The sequence below is a fragment of the Salvelinus fontinalis genome, chromosome 26 (genome assembly GCF_029448725.1).
Source record: "Salvelinus fontinalis isolate EN_2023a chromosome 26, ASM2944872v1, whole genome shotgun sequence".
Classification (NCBI taxonomy): domain Eukaryota; kingdom Metazoa; phylum Chordata; class Actinopteri; order Salmoniformes; family Salmonidae; genus Salvelinus; species Salvelinus fontinalis.
Window position 1 is genome coordinate 19918006 of NC_074690.1, and position 24684 is coordinate 19942689.

At 43.3% G+C, this 24684-nt stretch overlaps 1 protein-coding gene across 3 annotated transcripts in view; it reads left to right on the plus strand.

Moving 5' to 3' along the window:
- Positions 1 to 24684, plus strand: part of LOC129823860 (cAMP-specific 3',5'-cyclic phosphodiesterase 4D-like) — an 86400-nt gene that overhangs the window by 43882 nt on the left and 17834 nt on the right. For 2 of the 3 annotated variants that reach the window (XM_055882905.1, XM_055882904.1), the window contains exons 2-7: positions 6286 to 6474; positions 14633 to 14674; positions 15286 to 15322; positions 18125 to 18198; positions 21584 to 21630; positions 21895 to 22007. In XM_055882905.1, coding sequence (XP_055738880.1) covers positions 6286 to 6474; positions 14633 to 14674; positions 15286 to 15322; positions 18125 to 18198; positions 21584 to 21630; positions 21895 to 22007 — 502 coding nt within the window. The remainder of the gene's footprint in view (positions 1 to 6285; positions 6475 to 14632; positions 14675 to 15285; positions 15323 to 18124; positions 18199 to 21583; positions 21631 to 21894; positions 22008 to 24684) is intronic. The other variant, XM_055882906.1, reaches the window with a different exon arrangement.

The following is a 24684-nucleotide window of genomic DNA, read 5'->3' on the forward strand; positions in this document are numbered from 1 at the left end:
TTAGATCACTTGTTTTGCCCATTCTAACGTTCAATCAAACAGTAACTGAATGCCTCGATGCCTGTCTGCCTGCTTTATATAGCAAGCCACGGCCACGTGACTCACTGTCTGTAGGAGTGATACATTTTAGTAAACGGGATGTGTACCTAATAAACTGGCTGCTGAGTGCATGGTATTGATTCCCAGAGACGAAAATGTGTGTTTATCACTACTGCAGTATCATGTAATCTTCTTCAATGTGAAGGCCTATCATGAGAACATCAATAGCTGTTTTTACTACCATCTCTCCGTTGTTCTAGGGAACTCGGTTCAGTTCATTCAAGACTTGTGATTTCAACAAAGCCCTGTAGAGGGACCCTATCCCAAGAAGAAGAAAAAACAGTCTCTCAACATAATACTACAGCTCTCAGATCACTCACTATGACCATATAGTGTTGAACACACACTCCCCAGGGTTATTCTGGACTGTTTCCCTTTCCTTTCTTTTCATTTCTGTTCACACGTGTGTTTGTTCCTGAGGGTGTGACTGGTGACCATAGGAATGAGAAGACAATGGAGTCCAGAAGCACAAAGAGCCATGGTGGTGCTGTAGGGGAGCTTCCTCTGCTCTGAACTTGACCCTGAACACCAAACAAATACACATCTGATATATTCAGCATTTCATTATGGTGTCACGCCTCCATATATAAGCCTGAGGTTGTACGTGTAGACTTGTGGTCTTCAAAACCATTTGAAACGTACATATGCATACAAACACACAAATGATTGCATGTGTCCAGCAGTATTTGTGGTCACACAGCAATTGTCATACCTCCGCATGACTACACACTCTTAGAAAAAAAGCGTTCCAAAAGGGTTTTTCGGGTGTCCCGATAGAAGAATCCTTTTTGGGTCCAGGTAAAACCCTTGTTGGTTCCAGGTAGAACTATTTTGGGTTCCATGTAGAATCCTCTGTGAAAAGAGTTCTACATGGAACCAAAAGTGTTATACCTGGAACCAAAAATGGTTCTTCAAAGGGTTCTCCTATAGTGACAGGCAAATAACCCTTTTGTGTTCTAGATAGCAAAAACTAAGTTCTAAGATTGCAGTCATGTTTGTTGATATGGCCAAAATTGGCCCATGCAGCACTTCCACTGCGTCAAGTGTAATGGCAATCAAATTTCATCTCAACATACTGCTTGAACATTTCCAAAATTGTTTTTTTTACCTTCAATACTTATCGAACAAGATTATTAGCTCGGCAGTGCGCTAAGGAAACACTGTGTACTTTCGTAGAGCATGGTTTCCACAAAACAACTAGGCAAGTTAACCGTAGTACGCTGTCACTGTGTAGTACTCGAGTCAAAGGTAAACAAAGTCCAACCTGATGATTAAGTCAGAAGGCCCACTCAGAAGACTTTGAGCCGGGCCTCCGAGGGGAAAGCTCTGTAAGTGGCAGCGAGGGAATGATAGGAGCAGAGACTTGTTTATGAAGACTAAATTTAACCTGACATCTGCTTCAAATAGAAACCCGCCATAAATATTAATGAATGGAGGGAAGAATCTGGTCTCGTCGATGCAGAGGGAGCGGGGGACAGAGAGAGAGAGGGAACCCGTTCCACCTGAAAACCTATTTTTAGAATCTCTGATTCTATTTCCCGCACGAAGAGGCTATTTTTAGCAGATGCAGAAGCGAGCGGAGTCAGAGACAGCTAGAGCGTGTGGAATCAGCCAGAGGGAGAGATGCACCATTAGGGAGGAGGGAAAGATGCACCATTAGAGAGGAGGGAGAGAAAGCGACAGCACAAGCTCCTGGCACAGGTATCTTTAGAATACCTTCTTCTCATTCTCACACTCTCACTCTCACATACACACACAGCTCCCCTCGCAATGCCATGTCATTCTTGCCAATGTAGAATCCTCTCTCTATCTCTCTCTCTCACACTCTCTCTCCCTTTCTCTCATCATCTCTCTCTGCTTGGATTGAACAGTTACTCTCCCCTTCTGCCCCTGTCTCTCTCTGTGTATTCTGTCTCTCTCTGTGTATTCTGTCTCTCTCTGTGTATTCTGTCTCTCTCTGTGTATTCTTTCTTTCTCTGTGTATTCTGTCTCTCTCTGTGTATTCCGTTTTTCTCTGTGTATTATGTCTCTCTCTGTGTATTCTCTCTCTCTGTGTATTCTGTCTCTCTCTGTGTATTCTGTCTCTCTCTGTGTATTATGTCTCTCTCTGTGTATTATGTCTCTCTCTGTGTATTATGTCTCTCTCTGTGTATTCTGTCTCTCTCTGTGTATTATGTCTCTCTGTGTATTCTGTCTCTCTCTGTGTATTCTATCTCTCTCTGTGTATTCTGTCTCTCTCTGTGTATTCTGTCTCTCTTTGTGTATTCTGTCTCTCTCTGTGTATTCTGTCTCTCTCTGTGTGTATGATGTCTCTCTCTGTGTATTCTGTCTCTCTCTGTGTATTCTGTCTCTCTCTGTGTATTCTGTCTCTCTCTGTGTATTCTGTCTCTCTCTGTGTATTCAGTCTCTCTCTGCGGCTATGTATAGTGATTTGTCACATGACACAATGTAACAGACCAGCGTCTTGTCTTAATGCAAAATCCCAGGGAATGAAGTGGGTGGGAAAATGTATGGAGTGCCTACTGTAGCCATTTTTACATTGTACATTTGACATGGGTAAAATCTACATGGGTATAGCTCCCACAATTTGACTTGCATGTGTTTGGTTTGAAAATTTGAAAATGAGTTTAAAATATAAACTATTTAAACTAGTATGTGAAGATATACTCAGTGGCCAGTTTATTAGGTATAACCATCTAGTACCGGGTCGGACCTCCCTTTGCCTCCAGAACAGCCTGAATTATTTGGAGAATGGAAACGCTGCTCAATTGGGACCTAACGTGTGCCAGGAAAATATTCCCCACACCATTAAACCACTGCCACCAGCCTTTACCGTTGACACCAGGAAGGATGGGGCCATGGACTCATGCTGCTTATGCCAAATCCTGACTCTGCCATCAGCATGACGCAACAGGAACCGGGATTCATCGGACCAGGCAATGTTTCTCCACTCCTCAATTGTCCAGTGTTGGTGATCGCGTGCCCACTGGAGCCATTTCTTCTTGTTTTTAGCTGATAGGAGTGGAACCCAGTGTGGTCGTCTGGTGCAATAGCCCATCTGTGACAAGTACTGACAAGTTGTGCATTCCAATTTACTGTTCTGCACACCACTGTTGTACTGCGCAGTTATTTGCCTGTTTGTGGCCCGCCTGTTAGCTTGCACGATTCTTGCCGTTCTTCCACCGCTCATCAACAAGCTGTTTTCACCCACAGGACTGCCGCTGACTGGATGTTTTTTGTTTGTCGCACCATTCTCTGTAAACCCTAGACACTGTCGTGCGTGGAAAGCCCGGAGGCCGGCTGTTTCTGAGATACTGGAGTCAGAGCGCCTGGCACCCACGATCATATCACGCTCAAAGTCGCTTAGGTCACTCGTTTTGCCCATTCTAACGTGCAATCCAACAGTAACTGAATGCCTTGATGCCTGTCTTCCTGCTTTATATAGCAAGCCATGGCCACGTGATTCACTTTTCACAACTCTTAGGGCAACATTTATCCATTGTTTTTGTCAAAATTACTCAAGCTCAGTAAATTTGGTTGGGACTTGGGTGTCATTGATGGACAGAAATATTCAAACCTTGTCTCTGATGTTCAAGCAAATCAGGACTGAGGCTGGAACACTCAGGAACACTCTACACCTCTTGGAAAACCATAATTTTTTCTATATTCATATAATATTTTTCATCTCAAACAGTTACAAACATACACATACGAACAATAACTTACAGAAACACTATACTATCTAAATATTTTAATAAAAAAACATTAGATTTTTCCATTGTGTTAATGATTGCAGATTGATTGATTTGAAGGTTTTTTGTATACGTTTTCTTTCAAGATGAGTGATGAAAAGAGAATCGTCCAGTCCATTGGGTATTTCACTACACCCCAATATGCCATATTTTGAAATATGCAGACAGACGGATTGAAAATAAGTTTATATTGAAATACTTCTGATAGCCCACTTTCTAGCTCCACCCATAACTTTTGGACTTTTAGCATTCCGTGTAAGTACGGATTATTGAGTCATTGTTAGTTTTACACTTAAGACATGACTGCCGTTGTGCTGTAGAATTTCAGATTTTTTTCTCTTGTATAATAAATTCTATATGTGTATTTTCGTTAACTGTAATTTCCTTAGTTTAATATGCTCCAACATTCCCTCCATCTTGTGCCAACATCTGCGTTGTGTTGTGTAATGGATTTGACCCAAGACTTTAGTTTTTAATTTAGTTGTTTAATTTAGGCCGACTATCTGTTGTTCCACGTAATGAATCTGTTATTCAATGCATTTGTATGGGCTAATAGCAGTAAGGCCCAAAATATTCTTTCATCGGCTTAGACAGGGCTTAGTCTCTAATGGAATAACTGGTAGCAAAAAAAAAATATGGTGGTGGAGATTTTGAGGAGGGGTGTGTAGACATTCACTAGGCACTGTATCTATCAATTCCATGTCTGCACCTGACAGGTAGCAAAAAATACCTCCAGTGGGGATCCCAATTAGGTTCAGTTGAACCAGAGCCGAGAGTTTGACTTGGCCATTATTAAAGCACTGGATGCCAGTTTTATTGCTGTGTAATAGCTCATCTGACAGACGAGAGACGTTAATGTTGTGTAATTGCCTCATATCATTGAGAGACATCTCCGGGGACAGTTCTGGCACAGTTAGTTTAAATTCCATATTCCATAACTGTTTTAGCATGAGGGTTTTATTTTTTCATATCACTTTGCACTATTTATTTGCAAACGGCTCAGGCTACATCCAGTTTCTGTCCAAAAACAGCCACAGTTACCGCAATGGTTGTTTGCTAAAGTACCGATTTGTCGGCTCTGGAGTTCATCAGAACCTGTATACCAAGTGGCGCTAAGCTTGGATGTTAGCGGTGGTTGTTGGAATGTGGATGTGGATCAAGGTGGAACCGCGCCGAGAATGAGAAATGCCTTTATTTGGCTGAAGATGGACCATCATCATGACTCTCTGCTGTAGGCAGTGCAGTGCAGACTCTTGGCTGCGTCTCAACAGTGGCTTCCTTATCTTGTCTCCTTCCCTTTGTACTGATCTGAAATGCAGGTAGATGTGATGGGGTAGATATGTAGTGTATAATTCATTTGGGAATCTCCATGGGTTTCATCTGTGTTTTTAAGATCTGTTGCAGATGAAGGGAAGGAGACGAGGAGACTAAGCCCCTTTAGACTAGTGAGATGCATTATTATCAAAGAGAACTGTTTACGCATGTAAACCTGGGCTAGGCGGTGCAGAGCTGCACTAATCTTGATGTATATGGATCCGTTCCTATCCATGTGAATGGCCTTAAAGATGGTTTATAGATCTGTGAATCTGTGCAGCAGGTGCCTCAGGCCGTCCCTCGTCATCAACCAGCCAGTTCCCGTAGTCTGACCAGCCAACACCATTCAGATACACTTTTCTGACGTAGTCAACTCCACAATGTATTATTATACGTTTTCTTCACCCTCTCAACCACTCATTTGTTTCCTTCATATGGAGGTTTATTGGTGTGACTCAGAACAATGATGGGCTTTTTTTGTATGCGTCCATTTCCTGTGCTTTTGATAAATCACCTTCGTTGTTGAAAGGGTTTGTGCTATTATTGACGCCATTGATATTTTTAGTTTGGGCTTCTCAAATGCACTCAATTTGTTTAGAGGGGGGAAAGGAGGGAAGATTCCTTTGTCCCGTTGGTGATGTCTGACTTGACGTCAGTCTCAAAGAAAAGTGCCTTGTTGATGATTAAAATCTGTTGTGTATTGTGCTTTAACTGAGTGTGTGTTTGTTCTGTGTGCACAAGGTGCGCTCCATTTATTGAGTGATGGAGCATCATTTGTGACGTGGGTGATTTTTGGAGCATGGTTATTACAATTATAAATGATGGTGATGACGATAATAAGCAGCTTTCATTGAAAGACGTGCTAAATCATGATACATGTTGAGAGCCACTGTGGCCTATTCTCGATCACTCTCCCATCTCAGGTTACTCTTCACTATACTCTCCTCACTCTCATTAAAGGGTGATACCCTTTAGGGTGTTGTATGTAAAATTCATATTTACTGAAATCTGAACAGTTCTTACATTTTTATTGTTGATTTGGAGCTTTGATTTAGGCTACAAGTTTGAAACAGTGAATTGTTTTCTCATTTGCTCTCTCCCTCTTTCTCTTTCCCCATAGTTTTGATGCTGAGAATGGCTTGTCGGTGGGGCGCAGCCCCCTGGACCCGCCGGCCAGTCCCGGCTCCGGCCTGGTGCTCCAGGCCAACTACCACAGCCAGCGCCGTGAGTCCTTCCTCTACCGCTCCGACTCAGACTTTGACCTCTCACCCAAAGCCCCCTCGAGGAACTCGTCCACTGCCAGTGATCTGTAAGTGCCCCCCCCCTCATATTGGTACTGTCCCTCTGTGACCTTTCACCTTCCACTCACATCTATTGAAGCGTCATGGCAGAGATGTCTCAATGTAGGCCTTGATGCTGCAAGGTCTCCACTTTTTGTAATGTCCAAGGTTATATACAGATATGGTTTTGTGGAACAGATACAATGATATGTGGAAGGGAATTGCTTCTTGGATCACTTTCCAAAAGGGAATTCCGATAGCAAAACATGGGGAATACGTTAGGCCCATTTGAAAGCTTTCCCTTTTACTGTATACTCACAGTAAGGAATTAATAGAAATGTACAGAATGGTTATCTGGAGGAAAGTGGAGTAGGGTCATGCTTTTTCAATTTCAGTCAAGAAGATGGTTTAGTATTTTTTTAATCTAGTCCAGGGGAGACTAGATAATATCATTTGTAATTGATGAAATGTCTATATATCTCAGTGTTTTAGAATTAGTTGCTTATGCGGATATATATATCGATGTGTGCCCGATGCCGCCCCTCATCTCTGATTCTCTTTTGAGAGTGCACTATCATGTGTGCCTATAGGCTATTTAGTGTGGTCTCAATCAAATGATCCATAACCTTTAGGCATGCTCGTAGAAGCACAGAGCTAAGTTGTATTTCTAAGATAGCTGCTGGGATGGTGTAAATAAAACTCGGCTGCATTATAAACTGCAATGGACTTTCCAACCCTGAGCCCAGGCCTGCTCTGCTCTTGCTGATCAAAAACATGTTTGTGTGCTGCTTATCCAATGGCTGTGTAGGCCTACGGTGACAGTTCAGGAGGAGAGTCAAAGGCTTCTGCCGAAAATAATTTAATCTTGAGCTTGACTAGAATGCAGCCTATATTCTGTTCCTTTTGAGAAGAAGAGTGGGAAGATGAGAAGGAGGACCGGATGTCAACTTTGATAGCTTGCTTCTACTATAATTGATTTAATTAAAAACTGTCACGTTCCTGACCTGTTTTCTGTTGTTTTGTATGTGTTTAGTTGGTCAGGGCGTGAGTTGGGGTGGGCATTCTATGTGTTGTGTTTCTATGTTGGGTTTAATGTGTTGCCTGATATGGTTCTCAATTAGAGGCAGGTGTTTGACGTTTCCTCTGATTGAGAACCATATTAAGGTAGGCTGTTCTCACTGTTTGTTTGTGGGTGATTGTCTTCCGTGTCTGTGTATGTTGCACCACACGGGACTGTTTCGTTGTCGTTCGTGCATGTAGTCTGTTCCTGTTCGTGAATTCTTCGTGTTTTTTATGTAAGTTCCAAGTTCAGGTCTGTCTACGTCGTTTTGTTGTTTTGTAGTTTCGGAGTGTTTTCGTGTTCGTCTTTAAATAAATCATTATGTCTTCATTAAACGCTGCGTTTTGCTCCTCATCCGAGGAGGAGGCATTAGACAGCCGTTACAAAAACAATATGTTTTTTGCCCATCATGTACAGTACCAGTCAAAAGTTTGGACACACCTACTCATTCAATGATTTTTCTTTATTTTTACTATTTTCTACATTGTAGAATAATAGTGAAGACATCAACACAATTAAATAACACATACAGAATCATGTAGTAACCAAAAAAGTGTTAAACAAATCAAAATATATTTTAGATTTTAGATTCTTCAAATTAGCCACCCTTTGCCTTGATGACAGCTTTGCACACCCTTGGCATTCTCTCAACCAGCTTCACCTGGAATCCTTTTCCAACAGTCTTGAAGGAGTACTCACATATGCTGAGCACTTGTTGGCTGCTTTTCCTTCACTCTGTGGTCCAACTCATTCCAAACCATCTCAATTGGGTTGAGGTCAGGTGATTGTGGAGGCCAGGTCATCTGATGCAGCACTCCATCACTCTCCTTCTTGGTCAAATAGCCTGGAGGTGTGTTGGTTCATTGTCCAAATGTTAGTCCCACTATGCGCAAACCAGATGGGATGGCGTATCGCTGCAGAATGCTGTGGTGACCATGCTGGTTAAGTGTGCCTTGAATTCTAAATAAATCACAGACAGTGTCACCAGCAAAGCACCCCCATACCATCACATCTCCTCCATGCTTCATGGTGGGAACCACACATTCAGAGATCATCCATTCACCTACTCTGCGACGCATAAAGACACAGCTGTTGAAACCAAAAATCTCACATTTTCAGACCAAAGGATAGATTTCCACCAGTCTAATGTCCATTGCTCGTGTTTCTTGGCCCAAGCAAGTCTCTTCTTCTTATTGGTGTCCCTTAGTAGTGTTTTCTTTGCAGCAATTCGACCATGAAGGCCTGATTCACGCAGTCTCCTCTGAACAGTTGATGTTGAGATGTGTCTGTTACTTGAACTCTGTGAAGCATTTATTTGGGCTGCAATTTCTGAGGCTGGTAACTCTAATGAACTTATCCTCTGCAGCAGAGGTAACTCTGAGTCTCCTTTCCTGTGGCGGTCCTCATGAGAGCCAATTTCATCATAGTGCTTGATTGTTTTTACAACTGCACTTGACAAAACTTTCAAAGTTCTTGAAATGTTCTGGATTGACTGATCTTCATGTCTTAAAGTAATGATGGAGCCAGTTTCATCATAGTGCTTGATGGTTTTTGCGACTGCACTTAAAGAAACGTTTAAAGTTCTTGACATTTTCTGCATGTCTTAAGGTAATGATGAACTCTTTCTCTTTGCTTATTTGAGTTGTTCTTGCATTAACATGGACTTGGTCTTTTACCAAATAGGGCTATCTTCTGTATACCACCCCTACCTTGTCACAACACAACTGATTGACAACACAACTGATTGACATAATCGCATTAAGAAGAAAAGAAATTCCACAAATGAACTTTTAACAAGGCACACCTGTTAATTGAAATGTAATTCCAGGTGACTACCTCATGAAGCAGGTTGAGAGAATGCCAAGAGTGTGCAAAGCTGTCATCAAATATATTTGATTTGTTTAACACTTATTTGGTTACTACATAATTCGATATGTGTTATTTCATAGTTTTGATGTCTTCACTATTATTCTACAATGTAGAAAATAGTTAAAATAAAGAAAAACCCTTGAATGAGTAGGTGTGTCCAAACTTTTGACTAGTACTGTATTTATCAGAGTTATTCTCCTCACAATAAGCCAGATTTGAGTAACTTACATTGTGGTGCTGAAACTTGAAGTAGCAGCTGCGGCACAATCAATCGGAAATGGACCGCTCATGGTGCTGAAAGTAGGCAAATTCAAGTAGGCATTATTCATTTCCATCTTCATTTTAATTAGACTTTACTAACAACAAGAGCCCTGTTTACATTGGCACTTTAAAGTCAACCCAGGTTGGGTTGGCCTTGGTGGGCAAGCTCAAATTGTGTTTCCACTGCCTCCAGAAATGAGAAATTATGTCATGTTGCTAGGTAGCCAATGTGTGACTCCAGCTGGCTTCGCTAATGTTGCTAGCTAGCTAGCTACCAAGATGTTGAAGAATTTAATTCACCCTTATCATGCTGTAACTAATGTTTCCCCATACTCTTACTCAGTGGCGATTTTAGCATGTAAATCTTTGTGGAGCAAAATAAAATATATGTTTTAGATGCATGCCAGCAAAGCCACTACACAACACAAGACTAAACAATACATTAATTGAATTATAATGGTCACAAAAGGTGCCCACAAAAAGTTAGGGCCTCCATAAAGCCATCCCACAGCAGTCGCAACACCTTACCAATGCTACACCGGGCTACCAGCGAGCCTTGTCTGGCAGTGAAACAGTTCATTCAGCCTCATTTACTGCCTTTTAAAAAACCATAGCTGATATGGCTGACTGGATTAAACAAATGTGGTTTCTACTGACAATTGAGATGCACAAACTATGGCATAAGGGGATGACGATGGGATAAGAAGCAATTCGTAATTTCGATTAAGACATTAATGAGCGAGCTTGGACAGACGTAGTCAATATAACTATTTGTTCAGCACTTTTGAAATGTACAGCGACAGAATTCCGAACATGAGCCGTTTTTACAATATTCTCCTTGTACACTATGTCAGAACCGTAGGATAAATGAAGGGGGCATATAAGCAGACAATGAAAGCTCTTACAATATTAGATGATTACATTTATCTAAAACAGGCTATAGGCTACATGTGCACCACTAAGTCAGTAGACAAAATTATGAGGGAAAAGGGACCAAATTATTAGGGTGAGACCAAGTTTGTATGCAGCTTTATTAAGTCAATAATTTTTTTGTATATGTTTTTACATTGTTTGCAAACTGTTATGTGACATGTATTAATGCCAAAATAACATGCAAAACAGGCACAAAACATTATTATTTTGTAAAAAAGAATATTGCTAAACAGTTGGGGCTCAAAACAGGTGGGGCTCCTGCCAATTCCAGACAGACTTAGTTAGCTAGCTAAATAGTTAGCATAATGTTTAGCATAACAGGCTAGCTCGCTAGCTTAATTCCTACCTTGCTAAACAAGCAAACCAGATGACAGGTTTGATATGATGTAGCTAGCTACAGAGGTGGGACCAAGTCACTATTATTCGAGTCACAAGCAAGTCTCAGGCACAAAACATTATTATCACAAGGTCCGAGTCTCAATTCGAGTCCCAAGTATAACAGGTCAAGACTCAAGTCGTGCAATCTAAGTCGAGTCGAGTCACAAGTTTTTTCAAGTCAAGTAAAAACAAATCTATACATGCAACGGCTTGTTCAACTACAAATCTTTCTCTATTTATTGAGGCTACCAGACAGCCCTTTTCATGATTTTGATTTTGAAAAAGCCATATCTCAAAAAATGTGCTTTTCTTAAAAAAACAGAAAAGACAGACATGGCAGCTCTGTGTCTAGCTCCTAAGCAACTTTGCAGTATTTTTTTGTGTGTGTTATTATCTTATATTATAAGCACAACATTTTTTTGGTGTTATTACATTCAGCCAGAAAGAACTTTTGGATATCAGAGAGGCGGTAACTCAATAGCGTTACGAACAGGAATACGACACACCATCCACTGCTTCCGAGTACTTTACTCGCTAATGTTCAGTCTCCGGATAATAAAGTAGACGAGCTCAGGGCGAGGATCTCCTTCCAGTGAGACATCAGGGATTGTAACATACTCTGTTTCACGGAAACATGGCTCTCTCAGGATATATATCCATTCAGCCATCTGGGTTCTCAGTACATTGCGCAGGCAAGAATAAAGAACTCTCCGGGAAGAAGAAAGGCGGGGGTGTATGTTTCATGATTAACCACTCATGGTGTGATTGTGATAACACACAGAAACTCAAGTCCTTTATTTCACCCGACCTAGAATACCTCACAATCAAAGGCCGACCGTATTTCCTCCCAAGAGAATTATCTTCGGTTATAATCACAGCCGTGTATATTCCCCCTCAAGCCGATACCACGACGGCCCTCAAAGAACTACACTAGACTTTTTGCAAACTGATAACCACATATCCTGAGACAGCATTTATTGTAGCTGTGGATTTTAACAAAGCAAATTTGAGGGAAGCGCTACCAAAGTTCTACCAACACATTGACTGTAGTACTCGCACTGGTAAAACATTGGACCACTGCTACTCAACTTTTCAAAATGCCTACAAGGCCCTCCCCCGCCATCTCTTCAGCAAATCTGATCACGACTCCATTTTGCACCTCCCTTCCTATAGGCAGAAACTCAAACAGGAAATACCCGTACTAAAGTCTATTCGACACTGGTCTGACCAATCGGAATCCATGCTTCAAGATTGTTTTGATCACGCGGACTGGGATATGTTCCGGTTAGCCTCTGAGAATAACATTGACAAATACACAGATACGGTGACTGAGTTCATCAGGAAGTGTATAGGAGATGTTGTACCTACTGTGACTATTAAAACCTACCCAATCCAGAAACAGTGGATAGCCGCATTCGAGCAAAACTGAAAGCGCAACCCACAGCATTTAACCATGGCAGGTGACTATGACCGAATACAATCAAACAGGCAAAACAATCAAAACAATCAAAGTGGAGTTGCAATTTAACGGCTCAGACACGAGACATATGTGGCAGGGTCTACAGACAATCATGGTCTAGGGAAAACCAGCCACGTCGTGGACACTGATGTCTTGCTTCCTTCTTTGCCCACTTTGAGGACAACCCAGTGTCACCGATGCGGGCCACTACCAAGGACTTTGGGCTCTTCTTCTCCGTGACCAACGTGAGGAAGACATTTAAGGGTGTTAACCCTCGCAGGGCTGTCGGCCCAGACGGCATCCCTAGCCGTGTCCTCAGAGCATGAGCAGACCAGCTGGCTGGAGTGTTTACGGACATATTAAATCTCTCCCTATCCCAGTCTGCTGTCCCCACTTGCTTCAAGATGTCCACAATTGTTCCTGTAACCAAGAAAGCAAAGGTAACTGAACTAAATGACTATCGCCCCGTAGCACTCACTTCTGTCATCATGAAGTGCTTTGAGAGGCTAGTTAAGGATCATATCACCTCTACCTTACCTGACACCCTAGACCCACTTCAATTTGCTTACCGCCCCAATAGATGCACAGACAATGCAATAGCCATGGCACTGCACACTGCCCCATCCCATCTGGACAAGAGGAATACCTATGTAAGAATGCTGTTCATTGACTATAGTGCAGCATTCAACACCATAGACAACACCTCCACTTTGCTTCCCCACAAGGGTGCGTGCTCAGCCCCCTCCTGTACTCCCTGTTCACTCATGACTGCGTGGCCACGCACACCTCCAACTCAATCAAGTTTGCAGACGACACAATGGTAGTAGGCCTGATTACCAACACTGACGAGACAACACAACACTACAGGGAGGAGGTAAGGGCTTTGGGAGAGTGGTGCCAGGAAAATAACCTCTCACTCATCGTCAACAAAACAAAGGAGCTGATTGTGGACTTCTGGAAACAGCAGAGGGACCACGCCCTTATCCATATTGATGGGACCGCAGTTGAGAAGGTGGAAAGCTTCAAGTTCCTCAGCGTACACATCACTGACGATCTGGAATGGTCCACCCACACAGACAGTGTGGTGAAGAAGGCGCAACAGCGCCTCTTCAACCTCAGGAGGCTGAAGAAATTTGGCTTGGCCCCTACAACCCTCAAACTTTTACAGATGTGCAATTGAGAGCATCCTGTCAGCCTGGTACGGCAACTGCACTGCCTGCAACCGCAGGGCTCTCCAGAGGGTGGTGCGGTCTGTCCAACGCATCACCGGGGGCAAACTACCTGCCCTCCAAGACATCTACAGCACCTGATGTCACAGGAAGGCCAAAAACATCATCAAGGACATCAACCACCCGAGCCACGGCCTGTTCACCCCGCTATCATCCAGAAGGCGAGGTCAGTACAGGTGCATCAAAGCTGGGTCTGAGAGACTGAAAAATAGCTTCAATCTTAAGGCCATCAGACTGTTAAATAGCCATCACTAGCCGGCTTCCACCCTGTTACACAACACTGCACCTTAGAGGCTCCTGCCGTATATACATAAACTTGGAATCACTTGCCACTTTAATAATGGAACACTAGTCACTTTAATACTGTTTAAATTATGTTTACATACTGCTTTACTCATCTCATATGTATATACTGTATTCTATTCTACTGTATTTTAGTCAATGCCACTCTTAATTCCATTATTTTACTTTCAGATTTGTGTACCGGTATTGTTGTGAATCATTTTAAGATACTACTGCACTATTGGAGCTAGGAACACAAGCATTTCGCTACACCTGCAATAACATCTGCTGATTATGTATATGTGACCAATAAAATTTTATTTTATTTATATATTTTTTAGCAGGCTAGCGTCAAAATTTTGTCTGCCAAAATGCAGCCGTATTGACTTTATTTGAAACTTCACAGCCACCAGAGTTTGACAAATGACTACAGTTTGCAATGATTTTTGGGTCATATCAACCCCACAAGTGATCAAAGTTCTTCACTCGCTCCCCCGAGGGAGAGTGGCTAGCACGAGAGCTGAGGGGGCAAAAATAAGGTGTTTGGACTGCAGCTAAAGATGGAAAAATTAGCGACTTTATTTATTTTTTTAATTTTTACTTCTGCTGTTTATTTTTCCAGTCTACATCAGCCTAAGACAGTTTCCCTGTGTCTAAACACCTTAGTTTGTGATTAATCGGTTGCAGGTCACCAACTCTTGCCTCTGTTTTTAAAGGGAAGAAAGCTTGAAGCACTGGGAAGTCAACTGGTTGTCTCGGTGAGAAGAACTTGACAAAACGCTGATTTGTCCCCTCAAAGGCCTGTCCCGCATTCTCCATTACAGGTTTCAGAGCCATCATCCTCCCCATGGCACCAGTGACAAAAAATGTACCCCTCCCCCATGTTTTTCCTGTGACCCCAAGAAAAGCCTTTTTTCTTTTGCATGTGAAGCTTCAAGAAAAAGACCCTAGCATAACCCCAACCCAATAACTTTACCAGTTGGACGTTCATTTCTCCCTACCTCACGGTTCCTATAACGTACAGTGCATGGCATCCTTTGTTTGACCTTAATTTCAACCTGTCTGGTCTACCTTTATTCATTGTGTTCTTTGCTTTGATGTCGGTCTGCAGGTTGTTGAAGTGTTTTTTCACAGACACTGATCAACTGTCTTGATTTATGATTAAATGCAAATGTGTAAAGTGCACAGTAGACATTAGTACCATAGTAGTCATGTTGGATTTAACCTAAATATTGTATACACACTAAATGGTTGCAATTTTGTTTAACCTTTTCACTGATTCTGTTAATGTACTTTAAAAAATTTAAGACCAGAGCCTAAACCAATATCTTGATTTAACCTAAATTTCATCATTTTTGCCCCATTATAGACATGGAGAAGACATGATTGTGACACCATTTGCACAGGTTAGTTTTGGAAATATTCTGTCCTGTGTTTTTCAGCTGAATAAATGGTTAACGAATTGGCTTGGTATGGACTAGCGGTCTAGGCTACTGCCTCTGGAGCACATGTACAATGTATCGCTGCCAGCAATGGTTAGAATCTACCCCACTGCTTTTAAGCACGCTCTGGTTTACCAAGCCAAATTCTCCCTGTAATTTGGAATGTGACCTCTAATCTGCCCACTGGTTATGTAACTTTACCTTCATTATGCACACCAACACAACAAGGAAATAAATAATGTAACTGAACACTGACTGATTCTGAGTAATATTAGGCTTAAAAAAAAGAGAACTACAAAAGGTTGTTGTCAGTGAAGTCACAGCTGTCACTATAGGTGCCAGTGACATTAGTAGACGGCCACCGGAACAGCCTTTGCGGCTGGCACATTGCGGCAGCCAGGCCCGTGACAGAGGACGTGCGTCACAACCGCACTCACTTTACTAAACAAGTTCACTTTACTAAACAAGCGAGGAATCCAACATCGTGTTCCTCGATACGGCTGTTGACTGATAAGAAACCCACCATGGCAGGGAAACCAGATACTGTCAATGTGCTGACTCATGATTTAGATTGGTGCCCAGACTCTGACATGTGTGACGCATGGGAGGGTGGGGGCTAGCGAGGGGGCTCACTCTTCATCAGCCTGTAATTATGATGGCTCAGGGGCACCGCTAGTGCTTGCTTGTTTTGTAAAGTGTTGAAAATGAACTATTGCAAGCCACTATTTAACACTAACGCCTCAATCACACCGACAGTGGTCACGCATTTTGGTACACCAGAAGTACATACATTTCCAATGGAACCCTGCGTTTGAATTGCAGCATTACGTAGCAGAGGCAGTTGCAGTACGTTTTGTGTGGTGCATACGTTGGATTTATCGAACGTATGCATCAATCTGTATGTGTAGACGGCTTGACAGAAATGGTAATAGAAGGTGAATGTTGAACTTTTGTTGCACACATATCCAGATGATGCAGCGTACCATTTTGCGCAATAACACTGTCGGTTTGATCAAGGCCTAAGAGAGTTTAAATGTACTCCATTGCAGTGTATGCTTAGCCCTTTTGTGGTGTAAAATGTTAAATTGTAACACTTCACGGAGTATGCATATAATATATTCAAAATGTTTTTATTCATACGTGAAGTACCTCCCCTATCACAATGAGGTAGTAGAGAGGATGTACACTACCAGGCAAAAGTTTGGACACACCTACTCATTCAAGGGTTTTTCTTTATTTTTACTATTTTCTACATTGTAGAATAATAGTGAAGACATCAAAACTATGAAATAACACATATGGAATCATGTAGTAACCAGAAAAGTGTTAAACAAATCAAAATATATTTTAGATTCTTCAAAGTAGCCACTCTTTGCCTTGATGACAGCTTTGCACACTCTTGGCATTCTCTCAACCAGCTTCACCTGGAATCCTTTTCCAACAGTCTTGAAGGAGTTCCCACATATTCTGAGCACTTGTTAGCTGCTTTTCCTTCACTCTGCGGTCCAACTCATCCCAAACCATCTCAATTGGGTTGAGGTCGGGTGATTGTGGAGGCCAGGTCATCTGATGCAGCACTCCATCACTCTCCTACTTGGTCAAATAGCCCTTACACAGCTTGGAGGTGTGTTGGGTCATTGTCCTGTTGAAAACAAATGATAGTCCCACTATGCACAAACCAGATGGGATGGCGTATCGCTGCAGAATGCTGTGGTAGTCGTGCTGGTTAATTGTGCCTAGAATACTAAATAAATCACAGACAGTGTCACCAGCAAAGCACCTCCCCACTATCCAACCTCCTCTTCCATGCTTCACTGTGGGAACATGCGGCGATCATTCATTCACCGAAAAGACATGGCAGTTGGAACCAAAACTCTCAAATTTGGACTCATCAGACCAAAGGACAGATTTACACCGGTCTAATTTCCATTGCTCATGTTTTCTTGGCCCAAGCAAGTCTCTTCTTATTATTGGTGTCCTTTAGTAGTGGTTTCTTTGCAGCAATTCGACCATGAAGGCCTGATTCACGCAGTCTCCTCTGAACAGTTGATGTTGAGATGTGTCTGTTACTTGAACTCCGTGAAGCATGTATTTGGGCTGCAATTTCTGAGGCTGGTAACTCTAATGAACTTATCCTCTGCAGCAGAGGTAACTCTGAGTCTTCCTTTCCTGTGGCGGTCCTCATGAGAACCAGTTTCATCATAGCACTTGATGGTTTTTGCGACTGCACTTGAAGAAACTTTCTACGTTATTGAAATTTTCCAGATTGACTGACATTCATGTCTTAAAGTAATGATGGACTGTCGTTTCTCTTTGCTTATTTGAGCTATTCTTGCCATAATATGGACATGGTCTTTTATCAAATAGGGCTATCTTCTGTATACCACCCCTACCTTGTCAAAACACAACTGATTGGCTCAAACGCCTTAAGAAGGAAAGAAATTCCACAAATGAACTTTTAACAAGGCACACCTGTTAATTGGTGCATTACCTCATGAAGCTGGTTGAGAGAATGCCAAGTGTGTGCAATGCTATCATCAAGGCAAAGGGTGTCTACTTTGAGGAATCTCAAATACAAAATATATTTTGATTTGTTTAACAATTTTTGGTTACTACATGATTCCATATGTGTTATTTCATAGTTGTGATGTCTTCACTATTTTTCTACAATGTAGAAAACAGTAAAAATAAAGAAAAACCCTTGAATGAGTAGGTGTATCCAAACTTTTGCCTGGTACTGTATATTAATCTTGTCCGTTCTTGTAGGTACTTGCCAGTTTGAGGACGGTAAGAAGCAACTTCGCCGTTTTGACCCATCAGCAAGATCGTCAACCCAGCAAGTAAGTTCAGTCTACAAATCAAATCAAATTTTATTTGTCACCTGCGCCAAATACAACCTAGACCTAGTGTAGACCTTACCGTGAAATGCTTCTTACAAGCCCTTATCCAACAGTACAGTTCAAAAAGAGTTAAGAAAATATTTACCAAATAAACTAAAGTTTTAAAAAATCAAAAAAATTATAAAAAGTAACACAATAACATAACAATAACGAGGCTATATACAGGGGGTGCCGGTTCCGAGTCAGTGTGCGGGGGTACAGGTTAGTTGAGGTAATTTGTGCATGTAGGTAGGGATGAAGTGACTAGGCATAGATAATAAATAGCGAGTAGCAGCAGTGTACAAACAAATGGGTGGGGGTCAATGTAACAGTCAAGTGGCCATTTGATTAATTGCTGGCTTGGGGGTAGAAGCTGTTAAGTTAAGGAGCCTCTTGGTCCTAGACTTGGCGCTCCGGTACCGCTTGCCGTGCGGTAGCAGAGAAAACAGTTTGTGACTTGGGTGACTGGAGTCTCTGACAATTTTATGGGCTTTCCTCTGACACCGGCTATTATATAGGTCCTGGATGGCAGGAAACTTGGCCCTAGTGATGTACTGGGCCGTACGCACTACCCTCTGTAGCGCCTTACGGTCAGATGCCGAGCAGTTGCCATACCAGGCGGTGATGCAACCGGTTAGGATGCTCTCAATTGTGTAGCTGTAGAACTTTTTGAAGATCTGGGGACCCATGCCAAATCTTTTCAGTCTCCTGAGGGGGAAAAGGTTTTGTCTTGCACTCTTCACGACTGTCTTAGTGTGTTTGGACCATGATAGTTTGTTGGTGATGTGGACACCAAGGAACTTGAAACTCTCGACCCGCTCCACTACAGCCCCGTTGATGTTAATGGGGGCGTGCTCGGTCCTCCTTTTCCTGTAGTCCACGATCAGCTCCTTTGTCTTGCTCACATTGAGTGAGAGGTTGTTATCCTGGCACCACACTGCCAGTTCTCTGACCTCCTCCCTATAGGCTGTCTCATCGTTGTCGGTGATCAGGCCACTATTGTAGTCGTGTTTGGCCACGCATTCGTGGGTGAACAGGGACTACAAGTGGGGGACTAAGTACACATCCCTGAGGGGCCCCAGTGTTGAGGATCAGCGTGGCAGACGTGTTGTTCCCTACCCTTACCAGCTGGGGGCGGCCCGTCAGGAAGTCCAGGATCCAGTTGCAGAGGGAGGTGTTTAGTCCCAGGATCCTTAGCTTAGTGATGAGCTTCGTGGGCACTATGGTGTTGAACGCTGAGCTGTAGTCAATGAACAGCATTCTCACATAGGTTTTCATTTTGTCCAGGTGGGAAAGGGCAGTGTGGAGTGCGATTAAGATTGCATCATCTGTGGATTTGTTGGAGCGATATGTGAATTGGAGTGGGTCTAGGGTATCGGGGAGGATGCTGTTGATGTGAGCCATGACCAGCCTTTCAAAGAACTTCATGGCTACTGATGTGAGTGCTATGGGGCGGTAATAATTTAGGCTAGTTACCTTCGCTTCCTTGGGCACAGGGACTATGGTGGTCTGCTTGAAACATGTAGATATTACAGACTCAGTCAGGGAGAGGTTGAAAACGTCAGTGAAGGCACTTGCAAGTAGCTCCACGCATGCTTTGAGTACACTTCCTGGTAATCCATCTGGCCCCGCGGCTTTGTGAATGTTGACCTGTTTAAAGGGCTTGCTCACATCGGCTACCGAGAGCGTTATCACACAGTTATCCAGAACAGCTGGTGCTCTCATGCATGCTTCAGTGTTGCTTGCCTCAAAGCGAGCATTAAAGGCCAGCTCATCTGGTAGGCTCGCGTCACTGGACAGCTCTTTGTAGTCTATAATAGTTTTCAAGCCCTGCCACATCCGACGAGCGTCAGAGCCGGTGCAGTAGGATTCAATATTAATCCTATGTTGACGCTTTGCTTGTTTGATGGTTCATCTGAGGGCATAGCGGAATTTCTTATTAGCATCTGGATTAGTGTCCCGCTCCTTGAAAGCAGCAGCTCTAGCCTTTAGCTCGATACGGATGTTGCCTGTAATCCATGGCTTCTGGTTGGGATATGTACATACGGTCGACGAAGTCGTCGATGCACTTATTGATGAAGCCGATGACTGAGGTTGTATACTCCTCATTGCCATTGGATGAATCCCGGAACATATTCTAGTCTGTGCTAGCAAAACAGTCCTGTAGCTTAGCATCCGCGTCATCTGACCACTGTATTAAACAAGTCACTGGTACTTCCTGCTTTCGTTTTTGCTTGTAAGCAGGAATCAGGACAATAGAGTTATGGTCAGATTTGCCAAATGGATGGCGGGGGAGAGCTTTGTATGTCTCTGTGTGTGGAGTAAAGGTGATCTAGAGCTTTTTTCCCTCTGGTATCACGTGACATGCTGGTAAAAATGTGGTAAAACTGATTTAAGTTTGCCTGCATCAAAGTCTCCGGCCACTAGGAGCAGCGCTTCTGGGTGAGCATTTTCTTGTTTGATAAGGCCTTATAGAGTTGGTTGAGTGCGGTCTTAGTGCCAGCATCGGTCTGTGATACTAAATAGACGGATACAAATAATATAGATGAGAACTCTTTTGGTAGATAGTGTGGTCCACAGCTTATCATAAGGTATTCTACCTCAGGCGAGCGATACCTCGAGACTGCTTCAACAATAAACATTGCGCACCAGCTGTTATTGACAAAAGACACCCACCCCCACCCCTCGTCTTACCAGACATAGCATCTCTGTTCTGCCGGTGCATGGAAAAATTCCGCCAGCTCTATATTATCCATGTCGTCATTCAGCCACGACTCTGTGAAACATAAGATATTACAGTTCTTAATGTTCCATTGATAGGATAATCGTAATCATAGGTAATTCATTTTATTTTCCAATGATTGCATGTTAGCAAGTAGAACGGATGGCAGTGGGAGTTTACTCGCTCACCTACGGATTCTCAGAAGGCAACCCGATCTGCGTCCTCTTTTCCTCCGTTTTTTCTTCATGCAAATGACTGGGATCTGGGCCTGTTCCCAGAAGGGCAGTATATCCTTCTCGTCGGACTCGTTAAAGGAAAAGGCTTCTTCCAGTTTGTGGTAAGTAATTGCTGTTCTGATGTCCAGAAGTTATTTTCGGTCATAAGAGACGATAGCAGCAACAGTATGTACAAAATAAGTAAAAAATAAGTTACAAACATCGCAAAAAAACTAACAAAAATAGCACAGTTGGTCAGGAACATGTAAAACGTCAGCCAATCTCTTCGGCGCATCTCAAACCCAAACCCACGTGCCCCCTGTTGATTATAATGATGAAGTGAACAATACATAGACACAGTACATAGATATCAACTTTACTCAAAACTGGGATGTCTGTGTGTCCACAGGAGAATTGGCAGTAATCCACCGTCCATGTTAAATACAAGCTTAGCAGGTGAGTCTTTGAAAAGCTTTTGCTTGGTTGAGTTCTACACTCCACAAACAATACAGACATTTCATTCAGCCATTTAGCAATTAGGGTAAGATTAGGATTAGATTCAATCTGATATTAAACCAAACTGATGATTTAACCATTGATATAAACAGCAAAGGGGACTTCGAGATTGAATCATTGATTCTTGAATGAATGTTGAACGTTAAAAGAACGTTAAATCTCGTGCTCATCTCGTTGTGTGTTGTCCTTGTGTGGGTGTGACAGAGGAGCCGTTTCAGCAGCTGGCCGTGGAGACTCTGGACGAGCTGGACTGGTGTCTGGAGCAGCTGGATACTCTGAAGACACGCCACTCCGTCAGCGAGATGGCCTCCAATAAGGTACACACATACACACACTCACTCATAACCCAGGGAGCTTTCATTACTCACTTGTACCCTCGACTTTAATGGTAAGGCTGAAGCTACTAATGTCTTACATCAGTATGTGGTTCGGGTTTGAGTTCATTCACTATGATGGACTTAAACGAGGTACAATACAAAAGCACAAAGCTCACCATTGAGTCAGCGCCATCTTGGCTTTATGAAGAATCTACAGGGAATTTTTATCAAATTTTCTGTAGCTGTACAATATCTATTAAGACTTTCTTTCAGACTTTGCTTGAATCTAATTTCCTTATTGTTTAGCCAAAACAAGTGACCTTTTCCATCTCCATTAAAACAAAAGGAATATTATTATTTCACTCTTACGTCAAAGTAAGCAATAAATAAAAAAATATGTATATATTTTGGCCAATACACGTTTGGTGGCCTATCAAATTAAAAAGAGCCCACTAAGCCAGCGACCGTGTCACTATGCAAATGCATTTTGTGCCGATCCTGATTTGACAATTATGAAAGGCCACTAATACAATGAATTCCATCAGAGATTAGGAAATGTGAATGAAATCGCCAATGCCTTCTGACGTTTGGAGTTCGTTCCATGAATCAAATCAAATCAAACCAAATGTTATTTGTAATATGCGCCGAATACAGGTGTAGACCTTACAGTGAAATTCTTACTAACAAGCCCTTAACGAACAATGCAGTTTTAAGAAAAACAAGTGTTAAGTAAAAAATGTATGAGTAAAATATTCAAATAACAAATAATTAAAGAGCAGCAGTAAAACAACAGTAGCGAGGCTATGTTAGTTAGTTGAGGTAATTGAGGTAATATGTACAAGCAGGTAGAGTTAAAGTGACTATGCATAGATAATAAACAGAGAGTAGCAGCAGCGTAAAAGGGGAGGGGACAATGCAAATAGTCTGGGTAGCCATTTGATTAGCTGTTCAGGAGTCATATGGCTTGGGGGTAGAAGCTGTTAAGAAGCCTTTTGGACCTAGACTTGGTGCTCCGGTACCGCTTGCCATGCGGTAGCAGAGAGAACAGTCTATGACTAGGGTGGCTGGAGTCTTTGACAGTTTTTAGGGCCTTCCTCTGACACCGCCTGGTATAAAGGTCCTGGATGGCAGGAAGCTTGGCCCCAGTGATGTGCTGGCCCGTACGCACTACCCTCTGTAGTGCCTTGCGGTTGGAGGCCGAGCAGTTGCCTTACCAGGGAGTGATGCAACCAGTCAGGATGCTCTCGATGGTGCAGCTGTAAAACTTTTTAAGAATCAGAGGACCCATGCCAAATCTATAGTCTTTGTTGATGCGCTCTTCACGACTGTCTTGGTGTGTTTGGACCATGATAGTTTGTTGGTGATGTGGACACCAAGGAACCTGAAGCTCTCAACCTGCTCCACTACAGCCCCGTCGATGAGAATGGGGGCGTGCTCGGTCTTCCTTTTCCTGTAGTCCACAATCATCTCCTTTGTCTTGATCACGTTGAGGGAGAGGTTGTTATCCTGGCACCACACGGCCAGGTCTCTGACCTCCTCCCTATAGGCTGTCTCATCGTTGTCTGTGATCAGGCCTACCTGAATGAATGGGATGGTCGGTATGCATCGGTAGACACACCCCCAACTCCCAGTATCTAATGTGCAGAAAAAATGTGAAGAACAGAGTTGGAGCTGTGGATAAAACGCCATTCCCCCTCCATCCATCCATCATCATCCCTCTCCTCTCCTTCTTTCTCCAGACTAGAGTTAATAGCTTGTGTAATTTCATGATTAGCCTCCCCACGCAAGAGCCATGTGCGCTGGGTAAACACACACACACACATACCAACCACACACAGGCTCTCCCTGGATACCCACCACACACAGGCTCTCCCTGGATACCCACCACACACAGGCTCTCCCTGGATACCCACCACACACAGGCTCTCCCTGGATACCCACCACACACAGGCTCTCCCTGGATACCCACCACACACAGGCTCTCCCTGGATACCCACCACACACAGGCTCTCCCTGGATACATACACCACACACAGGCTCTCCCCGGATACCCACCACGCACAGGCTCTCCCTGGATACCCACCACGCACAGGCTCTCCCTGGATACATACACCACACACAGGCTCTCCCTGGATACATACACCACACACAGGCTCTCCCCGGATACCCACCACGCACAGGCTCTCCCTGGATACCCACCACGCACAGGCTCTCCCTGGATACATACACCACACACAGGCTCTCCCTGGATACCCACCACACACAGGCTCTCCCTGGATACTCACCACACACAGGCTCTCCCTGGACACCCACCACACACAGGCTCTCCCTGGATACATACACCACACACAGGCTCTCCCTGGATACATACACCACACACAGGCTCTCCCTGGATACCCACCACACACAGGCTCTCCCTGGATACATACACCACACACATGCTCTCCCTGGATACCCACCACGCACAGGCTCTCCCTGGATACATACACCACACACAGGCTCTCCCTGGATACATACACCACACACATGCTCTCCCTGGATACCCACCACGCACAGGCTCTCCCTGGATACTCACCACACACAGGCTCTCCCTGGATACATACACCACACATCAGGCTCTCCCTGGATACCCACCACACACAGGCTCTCCCTGGATACCCACCACACACAGGCTCTC